This window comes from Episyrphus balteatus, chromosome 2 (genome assembly GCF_945859705.1).
Source record: "Episyrphus balteatus chromosome 2, idEpiBalt1.1, whole genome shotgun sequence".
Classification (NCBI taxonomy): Eukaryota; Metazoa; Arthropoda; class Insecta; order Diptera; family Syrphidae; genus Episyrphus; species Episyrphus balteatus.
In genome coordinates this window covers 90,441,483-90,459,775 of record NC_079135.1, presented here as the reverse complement: position 1 = coordinate 90,459,775, position 18,293 = coordinate 90,441,483, and the positions used below count along the sequence as shown (strand labels likewise).

The window sequence follows — 18,293 nt, the reverse complement described above, 5'->3', positions numbered from 1 at the left end:
AAAAAAAATTACTAATCTTTTTTCTAAAATAAAATTAAAAAAAAAAAAATATCCCATACCCAAAAAATTAAGAAAATTTATTAAAAAAGTCCAACAAGAAAATGACTCACCTTCCACCTTTCAGCGCACTTTCTTGAGAATTCGGCAAATATAACTGTCTCATCGGGATGTTTTTTCTTGTGTTCTTCTCTGCATGTTTGTACAAAATACGCGTACGCTGTCATTCTGCCTCGGGGTTTTGCGTCCGCTTTGCCACGAATCATTGTGCTGTGTTGTTTCTGTAATTGAATTTGATGTTGTTGTGGTTCAAGAGGAGTTTGTTGTTGTGATTGATTATTATTTTCACTATTTATTTGCTCTTGTATTATTGTTGTCGTTGTTGTTGCAGTTGTTGTTGCTGCTGTCGATGTTGTCGACGACGACGACGAAGTCGTTTGTTGCTGATTCTGTGTATTTTTTTTTAATCAATAAACAAAACAAAGAAGAAGTTTTTTTTTTTGAGAGTGAGATTGAAAGACATCATCATTACATTTTTGTCCTTTGTGCACACACAAAATAAATAAGTTTCATTGCGTTTTTGGCATCATTGTTTAATTTAATTGAATAAACAAAAAAAAAATAATAATAGACAAACTAATCTTTGAAAAAACTCATGAGCCGGAAGTGGATGTGATTGTTTTCATGAAAGCGATACAGCATCTTGTGGCTTAGTTTTTTTTTTTTGTTTTGTTTTATGATAAAATGTAAATGATGGTGTATTTAAAATATTGCCAACACAAATTTGAATGAAATTACAGTGTAATAACATAGAAAGAGCAAACAATGTAATTAGATGCAATGTCGAACTCTTATCTTTTTTTCCCTCTTCTCTTGTTTAAAGAATATTGATTAGTTTCACAAAACAACACGTAATAATACCGACAAGAACAAATAAATACACTGAATAAAATGTAAACACATTTATAATTAGACATAGACATACATATACATACAAATAAAATATTATAATAAAAAATGTTATGAATTAGGTACATTCGACATAGAAAACTTATAAGATAATTATTTCAAAAACATGATAGTGCTTTATAGTGTTGAGAGATGCATGAGTAGAAAAATGGAAACAAAATTGCAGTTATGAGAGCTTGGTTTGATTCATCTTTTTAAATTAGACCTAGGTTTCGTTTCTTAATATTTACTGATACTACAAATGATGTAACTTACCACAAAAAGTAATTTTTCAAAACTAACAAATCTAATTTATAGTGGGAGCTTTAATTCTCAAAAGAACAGATTTAAAATATCATAGTCGAAAAATATCTCCTCATGCAACTTCGTTTCTCCGCTAAGAGTACGTCTAGTCGCCTTGTTAAGGTTGACTGAAATAACCCATAGAATAACTAGTTTAATGAAACACAACTGCGTTACTTTGCATTTCGTATAACTTTATTAACAAATTTTATGTTATATTCACTTTTCCTAACTCTGGGTAAAAAATTAAAACAAAAATATCTACCAAATAAGAAAATGGTTTAAGTTAAATTAAATGCAATAAATTTGTCTCCAAGACCAACCAAAAAAAAAAAAAGTTTCTTGACACCTTTATCTCAAAGGTTTGAGTTTCTGTAGTTACTGCTTTGAGCCTCACACATTACAAGCTTATTGTATAAAGAAGGTAAGTCCAAGTAAAAATAAGGACTAAAATGGATTTTGCGATGGTTACAGAACAGGGTCTTAACAAAGTTGAATGATGAAAAATAAAACTCATTGTTTGATTACTTTCACAAAAAAAAAAGTAGATAAGTTTTCATAACATATTTGGTTACAATAAGCTATGGAAAAGGAAATAAACTCGATTTAAGCTCATTAATCCATTTCCATAACATTCCTTAATACGTTTTGGGTATTTGAATCATCTTGAATTATTCGTTCATAACCCCTGCCTGGTCAATTCCATTTCTGATTTCAATTATTTTACAAAGATAATTGTTTTCGTTTTTATTGCTTAACTTAAATGCATCTTCTTAATTTCTTTTCCTGGTTACTTCTCATAAGTTTTTGTGGAATTTAATTGAAAAGCCATAAGAAAATGGATCACGCCAAATTTTCAGCTGAGTGATTTTACTATACGTTTTCATTTTATTTTATTGCTTGAATTAAGGCCAATAGACCATAATAAAAGCTATGTATGTCTGCATGTTGTGTATGAACAAATATACATTTATAAGTTTTTGTAAAAGGCTTTATCAAATAATAAATTGTTTATGAACAATTTAGTTTTAAGGTGGATCAAACCACTGAAACGTTAAAATTTAGGAAAATAAGTTCACTTTTTTTTACTTTTATCAGTTTTATACAGGCAGTCTTCAATCGGAATTTATTGGTATCGGCAATCAATTTTTTGATCCCTGGAAATAAATTCCGAGGGAGATTTACGATCGGTGAAAAAATTCCGAGGGAAAAAAAATATTCCGAGTGAAACAAACTTCCCATGGGGATTTACGATAGAGCCCATTATGTTTTTTCACTGAAGTGCAATAAAAACAAACCAAAGAAAAATAAACTTCTTTGTGATGAAAAGTTTAAAGTAGCATCAAGGAATTTAACTGAGCAATTTGCTTTTGAGAACGTTAAACTTGTTTATTCGTTTTAATCAATTTATTGTAGAAGGGTTCAGGGGCCCAACTATGTAATTCGATTCTACAAAAAAATATGTTCGAATGCGCAAAAATGTATCTCTGTAAAAATGAAAATTATACAGCTCCAGTCATGTCAAATCTTTTATTGGGTTTTATTTGGAAGATTTATACCACTATTACGATTGTCAACTACCAATTGATTGTTGATAAAAAATAAATTTCGATCTCTTATTTCTAATTTACAAAAAATTTGAAAACAAAGAATGATGCCAACCGTTATTTGAAATGTAATTGAAAAATTCCATTAAAAAAAATGACCAGTTTTCAACCAAATTAAATTTTAAAACACCAAATTTCAGTATTTATGCATTAACTATCAATTGATAGTTGACAATCGTAATAAGGGTGTTAGATTGTTATTATTCATTTAAGTAAGATACACAGTTTGACTAGGAAGTACAATTGAAATTAACTAGCTTTCAAAACTTCTATACCGATAAAAGATTTTAATAATGTTAATTTTACTTTATTTTTGTCTTTAAACATAAAATTTAAAAAAGCAATTTGAAATATCTACGATTCGACAAAGCTCGCCAATTTCGACGTTTCTAGTTTTAAAAACTCATGTTCTGAGATCTGTCACGTCGGATACTTTAGTCAGCAAGGGAGCGGCGACCATTCAACTCGTGGCACCTGCTAGATGTGACCTGTGCTTAAACAAAATTCTAAACCATTTTAAACAATATTTTCACTCAAACAAATACTGTTCTCTTTTTCGTCATGGAAAAAATGGTCATCGTATACATAGATTACCTATCCTCTAAAAAAATTCTAATACCTTCCTAAATGTCTTTAATTTCAAAGACAATCAACTCAATATCTAGACAAAAAACAACGTTAAAAACTCTTATAATAGCTACCTATTCAGCATTGTTTATTATTATTATTATTATTTAACTCCATCCAAACGAGCTTTGATAATAAATTTAAATTGCATACACTGCAGCAGGCAAACCTATCAATTATTTAGGCGCCATATTGTCTTGCTTTGTTGTTTATACCTACTATACCTACCTAATTCCATGCATACCTAACCTATCTATCTACCTACACACAACACACATTTTTTTTTACTTTATATTATACTTCTGATATTGTAGCTACTCTGAATAAACATCAATGATGCAACAGTTTTTTTCCCGCCAAAATCAAAGACGCTACACTTCTTTGTTTTTAGTGTTGTTTCTTTTTCTCATATATTCATGTTCGTCGTTCGCGTGTTCGATTTTTTTGTATTATATTATTTTTCATCTTATACTGTATCGTGTGTGAACATTTTTATATAGTAGGAATGTTCAGACACAATCCAAACACACCCGTCATTCATTCATCCGTTCATTCAGAACCGTAGCCACTGTAGCCAAAGCCAGCAGCAGCAAAAGTTATAGATACAATATATGATTTCAATATTTACAAAAAACACTTCGGCCGACCCCCCGAAAACAAAATCATCACACACTTAGGTGTTGTAGAGTAGCGGCATATTATAACAATGCCATCAACAACATGGGGCTCTTCTTCCTCATAATAATAAAGAAGCAAAAAAAAAAACAGAAACAGAAAACAAAAAATATAACGAACAACACAAAAACACACATAAAAAAACCTTAAGCCGGCGCGCATAGTGTCACTGAATACCTAAAAACTTATTAATCAGTCCGAAAAGTGGTATTCGTTTATCTGTGAGCCTGAACTCAGCAGTGAGCACTCTCTCACAAAAACGACGTTGTCGACAACGACAACTACGTCGTCAACGGCGCTGATTGCACTCTCCCCGCACAGCACCTTACATGACCAACAACCATCTTAATACTCAACATGATGGGCAAGGTGGGAGAGCGACGAGGTTAAATTGTATGTATGTTCTCAGAGAAAATATACAAACAAAAAAAAAAATCATAAAAACACCAAGTGAATGTATCCATAACTCGCACCTGTTTGAGATAACTTCGACGACGAGGAGGTGCAATTATATGCGACAGCAAAAAACGGTGGTGCACGTGACTTTTTATTTTATTAGTTCACATTAGGTAGGTAGTACTACAAAATGCAAGATTGTTTATATTTTTATACGTTTGACTTTGAAGAGAGAGAAACATTTTTGCAACGACCACCAGGACGTGAGTGGTTTATTGTGCTGATGCCTGATGTCATTTGACATGAGTTTTGACAAATCTACAATTAATTTAAAAAAATATATTATGAAAGTTGCAGATTTGAAAGAAAAGGGCTAGAGAACTTGTACAGAAACTAGGATCATTGAAAATTAGCATCGAATTTCGACAAATTTATGAGGCATCTTTAGAAATGTTATAAGACTGCCAATAAGTTTACTTTATAGAAGTAATAACTGCTAGCTAGCCATTCATTTATGACCCAACTTTAGTTTCTGAATTGCTATTTTTGTAAAAGAATTATTTTTAGAACATTGAACTTTTCACTTTTCTTCCATTATGGTATAATAAATGGCAAAAGATATGAAACAAAATCATAGATCTGGAAAATTTGAGACAAATTAGTTCTTTATTTTCGTTTTATTTCATAAAACATGTCCGAAAATCATCCTTCCAAAAGCTTTTCCATAAGTCCAAAAACAACATCCACGGGACAAGAACATTTAAACTGATTGATTTAACATTACTTTGGAAAAATAATAATAAAAACAAAATAATGGTGAATAATGGCAAAGAAGAACCCAAGATTTCTTGGTTTGCACCTTCTTCACGATTGTATTAGATTTGGAAATATTATCTTTGGAAGTGGGTTCTCAAAACTTCTTTTTACATGAAATCACTAGTTAAGATGGTTGTGCAGTATTTTTCAAGAGGGAATTACTTTTTTCATGCAAAGCCCTTATAAATTTTGTACATAGTCCAAATCCCATCCAAATATGTACGTCTAAAAAGGATTTAACAACATAATAAAATTAACTGTACTCGGTTGGAAGCGTTTGAGTTCATTTACTATAAAACGAAACTTTAGATACTTCCAAATTTCTTGAACGTACAAATTTTAAGAAGAAGAAATAGCTTTCGAATAGGTGGCGCTCAATTAAATCCAAGCATCATTTGAGAAAGTTTGACCTTAAATTTCATCAAGAAATTAACAGAATAGTGATCGGAAAGCTGTTAAACACTCACTGCATGTTTAGTATTAAGACTTCAATAGCAATTGAAATTATTTTGCATTAGCTTAATTGCTAAAATAGGTAAACTGTATATTATAAGCATTTACCACTGTCACATTGTACAAACGATATGCAACATCTGACGAGTTAGCTAAAAAGAAATTGTTTCTAGAACACTTATCATTGATGGTAACGCTTTTGAATGCATTTACCACGTTCCTTTGAAAACGTTTGGCTACTCATACCATCTATTCGGGTTAGAGGAGCATTTAAAGATCATGTACAAGATCTACTGAGCACCTACTCATGAGTAGTCTACTATCTCCAAAGGCTGCAGCTATTTTTAGGGGCCAGTTATAGCGATCAGGAAAAAAATAAGTAGTATGAAATTAAATTGTATGTACATACTTCTTACTAGTGACAGATTTTTTGTGTGCAAATCCGAACAAAAATTTTACAGGTAGACTTAAGCACTTAAATATGTTATAAGGTCAAAAAAGCGTTCTTTTGAGTACTTTTGACGTCGAATTACATCACTGTTAATATTTTTTTGGAAAACTACTTATGGAATCTCAAAAATCTATATTTTATGGTTTAAAAAATAATTATTTTTTCAAAGTCAATTTTTTCTAAAAGTTATTGCAAATATAAACTTATGATATTTCGAAATCTTAATGGTTCACATAACTAATAGCTTTTGAAGCAAATTCCAATTTGTGACTTATGATTTGGATTGCCTAGGGTCGCATTCGAACAAACACTTCTACATTAGCAGTCAAGCACTACATCCAATTTTCCACTACCATTTGATTTGAATTTCGTTGATTTTGACAGTCCGAAGCTGCATTCAAAAACTTACATCATAATGTATTTTATCGGTTAAACACATATAAAAAGCTATTAAATAAAATTGCATTTGCTTTGTTCAAAATCAAAAAAGTAGGAACTAGGTACTTGGCTACAGAAAAAAAAACCCTTTATACCCATACTTTCTTCATTTGATAGTTTAGCTTAGTACCTGACTTTTAGTTGATCATTTGGAAAAAAAACTAACTCACTAGGTCTAGACTAGATCCTATTTAAAAAATATACATACATTTAAGAGTGCACAGATTTTTTGAATTAATTTGCCACCTGCAATTAAGTTAGTTAATCAAATTAAATGAAGAAACAAAAAGAATAGAAAAAAAAAATAACAATCTAATAAAATTATTCAATCTCGATTGGTATTTATTACTCCTTTATACTTTGCCCCCATTTACTCTCCTTTATCCTAAAACTTGAATTGTATAAAAAAAAAAAAAAACTCGAAGACATATAAAAGTCAAAGGCAAAAAGTCAACTCGTGATATCATCAGAATGCATTCAAGAAAAAAGAAAAAGGTAAGAACGATGTATAAAATGAAGTAAACTAAACCTGTTTTCGCTTTTCCAAATCGTGCTTCGCTTCATGTGCTGGGATTTCTTCTTCGTCTCCAACACCACACAAAACTCCATGGTCGTTTATTTTTTTTTTTTTTTTATTTCGTCGAGCATCAATTCTTCCTTCAGTGTGCTGGCTGGCTGTATACCTACTGCACATACTTTATTGGAATGTTTTTATTTACTTTTATTCATCGTACAAAGAAACTCTAAATGCACCATAAAGCCATGGAAAAACCTACTTATGTGTATGTGTAAGAAGTTTGTTGCCTGCCTGCCTGCTGCATGATCTTCACCGGTTCAAAATGCTTTTTTTTTAAAAAATATACAACAACCAACATCGATGAAGTAAACGAAGACGACGAGACCGAAACGACGACGTCAAGAACACATCGACGAACAACGACGTTTCGAGGAGCTTCTTCAGGAGTTATATTTGCTATTTCTTTAACTTAACCACAAACCCAAACCACACCGCGCACAATGCTCCCCGGGGAAACAGAAAAAAAAAGTAGAAAAAAAAATCATAGAAACAGAAAGGGAAGCAGATAAAAGTCTGCTTAACGTGTTTTATTTTTTCTGTGCCTTGTCTTCTTGTATAGGTATCAACCCCACCAACACCGCACCTTTTCTTCCACATAGCGCCCTCTTCAAATAGAAGATACAATACTAACAGAAAAAAAAGGGCCCAGACTTTTGTGGTTTGGCTACCTACATTTTATATCCAATTTAAACGTCTGTCTTCAATAAAAATCGGTTTTCCTTCCTTCAAATGGATGGAAAATTGAAGAAAACAAATTTATGTAGGTGAAATTAAATGTGTTAATGAGATTTTTTTCTCTTTCTTTTTTTTTTTTCATTTCTTAAACAGCATCATCTGCCTTTGAATCCTATATCGCTACCACCCGCTGACTGGGCTGGTTCTTAGTTGTTCTTGAAATAGACAAAATGATTTTTAGATTCACAGGTGGTTTTCTCGTACGAGTCGATCCAAAAAAAGGAATGTAGGTTTGTTTGAAAAACAGCTGTTTCCAACATTCAAAACTATTTTTCACATCAAGAACGATGCAACGGCATCAATGGATTCACAGTGAGCATGTTGCTTAATGTTACATATTATATGAATGCGGGTTTGTTGGTAATTTAAGCCATGTTGCCGGTTATTTTTGACCTTTTTATGGGTAGCAAAAAAAAAAATGTCTATACATATATTTTACAAGTTTCTCGAATGCAGGAGATAAAATAAAAATTGCACGACAAACACGACCAACAACAACAACAACGAGTGTAGAGAGAGAGTGTCCATCGTTCAACGTGGCATTGCTTTGGTGGTTTCGCAACCAAATGGCTGGGTGTTGGCCTTTTATGGCAGGCAGCAGGGAGAAAAAGGAGCCTTGCGCGTACCTACTCTACTCAACTCATGGTAAGGTTTTAAGGTTTTGTTTGAAAATTAATTGGACAAGTATAGACGATATATTGTTAAAAAAAAAAAGAATCCAAGTGGGACATTTTATTAACTTGATTGGGTAGGTAAGTGTATTCTTTTTCTGGGAAATAGGTAGTTTTTGAAACTTGTTAAAGCTGATATTTACTGATTCATTTGTTAGTCTCTCTTGTTGAAAGTTGATCTGTCCAATTATCAGTATACACGTGCAAACAATTATTATCTTCTTGGAATATAAACTTAAGTGTGTTACTGGGGCATTGAATTGTTATAAAAAACAATTTCTCTTTGATAAACAAATCATCTTATTTTTTTTATGAATCAAAATCCTACTGTATCTGAAGGTTGACAGAAGAGAAATCAAATAAATATTTCTTGTACCTACACAATATTATAAATCAATATTAATATTTTTTTTTCAATTTTAATGTTAATCAATCACATGTAGAAAGGTATAAGATTCAAAGACGGTTATAAAAAAAAAATTGTTGGTATGATGAAATAAGACATGTATTGTACACATGATAGAACAAACAAGACAAGTACCTACTTTTCGGAGTTCAATGACCAAGAAATCATTTGATTCTTCATTTTTTCTCTTAAGCAGCTTGTACATAGGCTTTATTTTATCTACCTACTTTGATAGATATGTATGTACTTCAATTTTGACAAGGCTTGAAAGACAACATACACAAGTTAATTTAAGTACCTATCAGGTTTTATTTCTCTTTTACTATTAATTACAATTTCCAACGAGTGGGAAGATATGTACATTATATGAAATTAATAACATGAATTATGTAATCAAGAAAAAAAATCATGTAAATTTTACTTAAAAAACGTTTAAAAAATAATTGAAAAATTATAACCATCATTTTGTTATTTTTTTTTTATGTTTGAAGTTCATTGTCCTCATTAAAATTAAATTTGATGACAAACAAAAAAAATTATAAAAAAAAAAATATTATTTGCATAGCTAAGCAATAAAAAGAACGTTTGCCTCTCAAACTTATATAAATTGATTATCAAAAAAAAAAAAAACTTGACGCGGGTGACGTGATGTTATGAATTTTGAATATTAAATTAATCTAACGGGAATTCCGAATGTAATACGCAATATAACTATAAGATGGAATTAAATTAAATAAATTTAAAAAAAACTGTTGATTATGAGGCCCTCTTATTTCCGTGAATTGATGTAGCTATTATGCAGTTGATTTAAAAATTTTGTAGCTAAACATTATATTTTAGGGTTGGTTTTACAAAAGATTCTTTGTTAGTTTTATTCTTTCGGTTATGTATAAGTAGGACAACAACTTTCCATACATTTACATATATATTATAAATATAGTGTTTTTTATTTTAATTAAATATTTCTTTTTAAATTAAATATGAATTAAAAGTTAAAACCGAAAACCGGTTATTTAAGAAACTGGTTTGTTAACAGGATATGCAAAATTGTGACTGGTTGTTTTAAATTAACTGATATATTTTGTAGATACAAGTTTTTCTCACATTGAGTTAATCCTTTTACAAAATAAATTATACTTTTTGTAAATTTAATACACCATTGTGCAAACCAAATTCATTCTTTTGCCAACCAAATTCATTTTTTTTGCAAATCAAATTCACCCTTTGAAAGTCAAGTGATTGAATTTTTAATTTAATTCACATTTACTGCAGTAACAGAATGGTATCGGAGCCGTAGTCGGAACTAAAAAGTATTGAATGTACGAAAATGAACTGGAATCGGAGCTACATTTATGAAGTCGCAAGGCTAGATTAAAGAGGCTTTCCGGCGAGTCCAATGTGATACCACAAATGACTATCGAGTTAGGAACAACTCGGACTTTCTTATGAATAGGAAGAGACTTTTAACACTATTTTGACTAGATTACTAGTATCCCAGATGAAGTTTTGATTTATTGGAGAGAACAGGGCAGGTACAAAGATGTTGATGATAAGTCGGCAGAGTTGATCAACTTTTAACTTTTTCGTACGACACGTTTGTGTACCATAAAAACGCATTACAGCCAACCTTATGTGATTCTGTGTTCTTGCTCACTCGCACTTGCCGTTCTTATCCTTTTGTAAACTCATGCCTATTACAACTTGGCCTTTAAATTCCATTTTAATTTCGTCCAAAAGCTGTTTTCAAGTTTCAAGGAATTTTTCTAAAACATTCAATAAAAAGAACACTCAATTATCGTTACCAATAACTGAAATATTAAAAGACTTTACACCGAACTTGTAACGAACGATGTCAGCGGAAAGGGAATTCAAGAGAGAAGGATCAGCTTGGTCTTTCATAATCAGGGCACGATAGTTAGAATTATTATTTGAATGTTATATGAATCAAACGTAACAATTGACAGTAGAAATAGCGAATGCATGAATCACTTGAATTTGAAGTAAGTAACTTAAACCAGCAACAGGAAAATTTATTCCTCACATCTGATATTTCATTATAACTGGTTGCTACAATTTTAATGAAAGTCTATCAGGGCTTCAAGATAACTTATAAGTTGCAACCTTTTAACCAAGGTTTTTATGACCCACTTAAACTGTATTTGTTTTGTATATTTTGTCTTGAGGTCTCTCAAAGCTCATACCTCTAACAATCAAACTTATATTAGGTGCAGTGCAACTAAATCTAAATAGTCATTTTGTACATTTCGAACTGAAAACACCCCTTTTTATATGCGATTTTATCATAAGAAAACAACCTGTGAATGTTTTGAATTTTTTGGAAACCAAAGATTAAAAATAGTATGTTTGATGAGGCTAGTTTCAAACTATAGAAGGGTCTGAACTATTTTAATAAACGATAACATGCTATACAATCTGAACATGGGAATTGTTGTTCCCGAAAACGTTAATTGTTAAAAATAAAAGTTGTATGAGTATAAGAAGTTTATCTTTATGTCTTTTGAAACGAATTGTAAATCATAATAGTCTTGAACGTTTCTGAAATAATGTTTTTATTTTAAGAGGTACTTCAAAATGATGAAACATTATACTATAAGAAATAAGTATCTAGCCCTATTCTAAATGAAAATTCCTGGTGAAATGTATTCGGAAGAAAAGTGCCTAATCGAAAAGCTTCCGAATTTTTGCTTCCTTTTCTCTTTTTCGCCATTATTTACGAGAAGTGAACAAAATTAACACGCCTGTTTCAATATTCATTGTAATTTGAAAACAGAAACGAATCCGTGCGAATTGAAAACGGTTGTTCTGATTTGCATTCGAATTTTTTGTTGAAGAATATTTTTTTCCGGTAGAAAATTGCTACCCGGATTGAAAACGGCAAAAATGTATCGGATTGTAGATCCGTTCGTTTTTCGAAACACTTTTGAATCCGCAAAATGTGTTCGATTACGAAATTCGGCGCAGCTTAAATTCGAAAACGGGAATGGAAATTAGAACAGTCGTGTAAAACGGAAAAGGAACGATATAGTACTTGTATTTTTTTTAAATAGGACTAAATTATTGTTAACCTAACTTAATACTGAAAAACAGAAACGACAAAGAGTAAAAATAAATCAAGTATCTCTACATTTATCCAAATGCTGACATAATTGTAATCAATTTTTATTATTGCAAAAATGAACATCAAAACAACAAAGCAACTTATACATGCCATCACAAGTATGTAAACATAAAGATTAAAAGACACAAAGATACCTACAAATTATTATAAGAGGGTGCGATAACGCCCCGCGTAGTTATTAGCTGTTAGCAATAAGCTGACAGTAGTAATTAATGTAAACACATTTGTGCTTTGCGCGGCGTTCAAACACGTGGTGATAAGTGTCTTGCATTCAATATCTTCGTATATACCTACATAGGTATTGATTGTGATTATCAGCAAATGCAATACACATTTAATATTGGATATCTTGTATTTACTAGATAATTTAACACGCTTATACACATGTTTGTAGGGCATAGGTACTTAGACTTGAACTTAATTGACACTCTCACTTTATCAACAAGTTCAAATACCTGATATGGGTAACTACTAAATTCTTTAGAAATATTTTGATTATCTATTAAAGAATAACTTAATTATCTGATATCAGACTTGAGAATAGAAATCATACAAAATATCTCCTTTGCTCGTAAAGAACTAATTTATGGTTTAGGTAAATGTCCAAATTCAATTTATTCATTCCAATCGAATGAGAATAAAAATTCCCAGAGCGCCAAATCAAAAATTATGACGAAAAAAAAAAAGAAATAAATAAATAAAAAAGAGAAACATTAAAATTGTTCTCTTGCATGTTGTCGCCCTGCCTTTTTATTGGAAATACCGAACTAAAAAGGAAATCAGCACCCGAGAGCCAGACCGGCTCGAATTAAACCATTTAAAGTATACAATTTTGCTTAGAGAAACCCAAATCAGAATGAATATAAAAATATACAAGTAGATATGTATACATTTATACTAGGTAGAGTATAAAAACAACACATTTTCACTCTTATGACAATTTTTTTTTTTTATGTGTCGATTTGTCGGGTGACGACCGTAAATATATGTATATACAATTTTTGTGTATTTTTTTTTTTTGTTGCTTTTTGATGTAATCGACCAAAACATCATTATCATCATCAACCACGTGGTCAATATGAGATTTGATTTGGAACATTCCTTGTACATAGAGAAAAGCTTCAATTTATTTTTTTATAATTAAATTGATAAATAAATGACAAAGAAGAAATACAAACAACAACAACAAAAAATAAAACAGCACACAATATAGGTATTTGGTGAATGGAAAGATAGTGCTGCTGCTGCTTATGAAGTCGGTCAAGGGTTTATCTTCTAGCCTTGGGCGCTTTGCGCGAGAGAGGCTGTGTGTGTTGTGTGAGAAGCGATTGTAATTTATTTAATCGTGATGCAAACACAGACACACACTGTGTTCCAGTTGTATCAATTAAGTGCGTATTTTTTCGTGGATTATGCTGATGAAGCTGTGATATTTGAAGGAATTTGTATAAAGTAATTTATTAGAAGGGAATTTTTCTAATTGATTAAAAAAAAAATATTTGCATAAGAGAATTTTTTTTAATTATAGAAATAGTTACATATATAATAATGTTTTTTTTTTAATAAATAAGTTACCTGCCTATTTTGAATATTCCGGGTTTGTGTTCATGCAAAGACTTAAGTTTACCATTTGCGTAAAATCATAAGAGATTGTCACAATTTGGGTTTTTTTTTTTTGGAATGAGTCTTTTTCATCACAAAGCATTACTAAACGTAAAGAATTCAAGATTTTGAGACATTTTCCTCTTAAAGCCATAATGGCACTTTTGTAAGTTTACCCCTCTACCCAAGGAATTCCTTGAAGATCAATAGGTGTCTCTATTATATGTATCAATAGAGAGAATAACAGCAGTTGAAATGCCATATTGTAATTTGCTTTTTGTTATTTGGATCTAGTATTTTTTCATAGTTGTATTACAAGTGTAAAAAATGTCAATCAAACTATCAGATTTTCTTTCATGGATCTTTTGTTGCATTTTTTGGAAATAAGATTTACACTAACAAAGGATATTTGACTTTTCTCATGCGTAAAATTTGGTCCGAACCGAAAATCAATCTCGGATTTCCGTATCTTTATTAATTTTTTTTTTTTTAATAAGACGTCTTGTAGGATAGCGAAAACAGTTTAAAAAAATTTAAGTAAATACTGAGAGATAATGGTTTCTTTGTTAACGAATTAATTTTATGGTACTTTTGAAAGGCATCTGGGCTATCAAATAAACTTCATTTCTTTGTAAATTTAATTTATCCACTGATCGATCAGTGGAATAGCAAAGGCGATATACCAAAACAACTTGGGATTTGTTGAAAAGAAGGATTTGTTTTTTTTTTTCATAAAATGGCTTCTTTCTCTGAGATTTTTGAAGTGTCAAAAATGTCTCAATTGATAAAGCTATTTTTCGGTGTTTTTTTTACATATATTTTGGTAACGAATACTTTCCGAAGAGGTTACAAACTCTTTACAATCAAAATCCATGAATTTCTAAAAATTGTTACGTTAATATTTGGTAGACAATATTTTGGAATCGATTAAGTTTAAAGAAACGTTTTTGTGATAAATAGTTCGTATTTTTGTTTCGAATAAGATAACAGAAGATCACCAAATGTCGTTTTCGTTAATTGGTTGATTTGTAAATAAGCTAAACATTATTTTAAAAATAGAAAGTAAGACAAGAAAAACAATTTGAAAGGTGTGAAATGTAGTAAATACATGTCTTGCAATAGTTTATCTATGACTCAGAACAAAATAGCTATGACTAAGTTTGGAAGTTCTAGATAGTAGACGATTTTTTTTTTATTCCAAGAAATATTTTCATTTGTCATAAAAAACCAAGTGTTTAATCTGACTTATGTAGGTATTTTTTTTTTTTTATTTTCACTTATTCTACGATACAAAATCAATATGAACACGTTTGAAATGTGTGTCAGCACGAGTGTCGTAGTACCCGTCAATGCGTTGACAGCGTTTTTTGTGGACGATCACACGTCATTACACACTTTGTTAACATTTTGACGTTATTTTTATGTCAGAGAGTTAGTTACGTTGGCCGATTTCGTTGGCCATGTAATCCTAGCGTTTAATCTATACCTAATTCAATAACATATTTTACTATACTGCACATAGTCTCGTAAAGGCCCTAACTACACTTTTCTTACTTCTGAGTTATAGAGGGAAACAGTTAATCTTATATCGCAATTTCCATATAAAAATGAAAACAATCAAAAGTACACTTTGAATTTTCTGACGTATTTGAAGACCTAGGCTAAAAAAATAAATGAGGATATCTCAGAGACAATGCCCTAACTCCAAATATGCAAAAAAATCAAAATCGAAAATTTTGTAGTTAGGGCCTTTACGAGATTATGGGCAGTATATGTACATATTAGAGCAAAAAAATGTCTATACTGAGCAACTTTTCCAATTTTCTTTTCAATTTTTACCGAGTTCATCGAGTATTGTGTTCAGAATAATACTATCTAAAATAGTAACTCAGTTCTTTAATTCACTTCTCTAAGCTTCGCCCGAACTTAAAAACAGTATCTAACATATATTCTGGAATGCAACTTAAATTAATATCTGTCGTGTTTGCTATGAAAAAAATAACTTCCAAAATAGGTACTGTTCATCCAAGGCTCTCAAATGCTTATTAAAATACTGTAAAATAGCTTTTGAAGGAACTAAGTAATTACGACATTTCGGTTATAACGATGAAATTTTAAGGAAATGTTTGGTTTGACACTATTGTTATCAATATATTTTTCGTTCGGATATAGCGACATCCGCTTATAACGCGGAAAATTGTCCCCCCGTGAGTGGTCGTTATAACCAAATTCTACTGTATGTACTTATTCTACGATAGTCGATAATTTATAATCAAAAACGACCATTTTTGGAGCAAAATTATCGTTTTTTGACTATCGTTAGCCGATTCCACCTCAGTTTTCATGATCATAACAGTGAAAATATATGCAAAAAGGATCGTAGAAGAAGTCTTTTGACATTTTCTGAATGCAGTTATCATGTTCAAAAAAGAAGAAGATTGGTTTTAAAATACAAATTCTTACATACTACTGAAATCAGTAAAGTAGAAGATTAAGTACTTATATTTAATTGGACTTGTTAAATTATTGATTTAATGTAGCTTTTTACGGCCTTTATCTCATGTTTATACCAAACACCAGAATATATGTACATAAAATGGTAGGTACATATGTCTTTTGGCATTCTACTTAATTCTAAGACTAGTGATTTTTTTAGTTCTTTTGGGTTTAGTTAGGATCAAAGGTTTATATTAAATTATTGTCAACTGTAGTATAGCGATCAGCTTGAAAGTGATCTCGCAACGATTTGAAGTGATCTGGAGATCGAGCTGGCTGGAAGAAAAAATGAGGCAACATGACCACCGTGCTGAATTGCCATTAAGTAACAATGCCTTTTGTAGGTAGGTATAAAGAAATTAGCAGTACATACCTATCTGAAACTAAGGGAAAATAATACATGAAGGGTGGGAAATACCTATTTAGGTTGGATTTAATTGATATTCAAAAAAGTTGGTCATAAGGTCCTTACCATTAAGACAAATTTAAAAGATGATCAAACCAAGCTTCAAAATGGTATTAAATATAAATCACACTTAAATTATTATGTATGTATATGTATGTAGCTAATTAAATGTGATAAAATTAAGAAATATTATGTAGAAGAATATAATTTAAAACAAACTTACCGTTGCCGCTTGACCCATATTTATCTGTTGTTGTTGCTGCTGTTGTTGTTGTTGCTGCTGCTGAGCCTGCTGCTGGGCAGCTTGCTGCTGCTGCTGCTGTTGCTGAGCTTGCTGCTGCTGTTGTTGCTGTTGCTGCTGCTGTTGTTGCTGATTCTGTTGATGCTGTTGCAATGCATTTGCATCAATTTGACCTTGATTAGCTGCTGAATACCACCATTGCGATCCGGGGACAGCTGCTGCTGCCGCAGCCATATTTAAACGATAATCATAGCCAGTGTTGCCAGCATTTGATGTGGCAACAACTTGAGCCATTGTTGTAGCAGGATTTTGAAAACTACTTGCCATTTTATACGAAAACAATTGCTGTGTCGCTACTCCCGATGTTGTGCAATTATTACGTGACGCATCATTGTGCGCTTGCTGCTGATTTTGTTGCTGCTGCTGCTGAACAACAACTTGATGTTGCAACTGCTGTTGTTGTTGCTGCTGCTGTTGTTGCTGCTGCTGCTGTTGGGCAGCTAATTGCTGTTGATGATGTTGATTAATTAAATGTTGATGATGTAAAGTTTGTTGATCTTGTGTGGCAAGCGTTGCAGCGGCTGGCCACCAGACTGCATCGCCTCCTGCTGATGCCACCTGACGATTTTCCCAAGCACCACGATGGTGCTCCGACATGTTTATTATTTTAATTTTTATTCAGTTTTTGGATTTAATTAAGTAAGTTTTTTTTTTTCAATTTTGTTTTAATTTATCACTTTTTGGATACTCTTTTTCAAGGTTTTATTTGAAACAGATTTTTTATGGAAATTTCTTAAATTATAAATTAGAAAAAAAAAATTAGAAAACCATTCAATTTCGTAGATGTTGAAGAATTTTTAAATTACAAAAATCAATGGAATAATACACTTTTTCACACTCAACTAAAACAAGGAGATGATAACGAAGAAGAAAATAGGTACGACGAAGGAATAGTTAAAATTTTTAAAAATTAGAAAAAATTTAAAACGAAAAAATCTACTCAGCTTGCCGATGAAATTAATTTATCTACCACCATCATAAGCGTTACTGCTGCTTCTACTTCGACTTTCCCTCCTCTTTCTTCTTTTTCCCTCTTTTCACTTCTACTAAAACAGAATTTATCTTCTGTTCCTACAATTTTGTGTTCCCTTCTTTTTCTTCGTGGTACACTTTGCATTGCCAAAAGTTGTCCAAAAAAATTCACTCAAAAATTATTTTTTTTTTTTAATTTTTAAGAAAAATATTTTTAATTTTAAAATACTATAACTTTTTCAAAAAAACACCGCTAATCAACACTATGCATTTTTTT

At 31.1% G+C, this 18,293-nt stretch overlaps 1 protein-coding gene across 6 annotated transcripts in view; it reads right to left on the bottom strand.

The window, feature by feature from the left end:
* The window catches only part of LOC129910066 (high mobility group protein DSP1), a 44,542-nt gene that overhangs the window by 17,671 nt on the left and 8,578 nt on the right, over positions 1 to 18,293 (bottom strand). For 3 of the 6 annotated variants that reach the window (XM_055987314.1, XM_055987317.1, XM_055987315.1), the window contains exons 2-3: positions 16,967 to 17,776; positions 111 to 278 (exon numbers count right to left, since the gene is read on the bottom strand). In XM_055987314.1, coding sequence (XP_055843289.1) covers positions 111 to 278; positions 16,967 to 17,641 — 843 coding nt within the window. In that variant the 5' untranslated portion in view covers positions 17,642 to 17,776. Of the gene's footprint in view, positions 1 to 110; positions 279 to 16,966; positions 18,245 to 18,293 lie in introns of those variants that run through there. The other 3 variants (XM_055987319.1, XM_055987316.1, XM_055987318.1) reach the window with 3 other exon arrangements.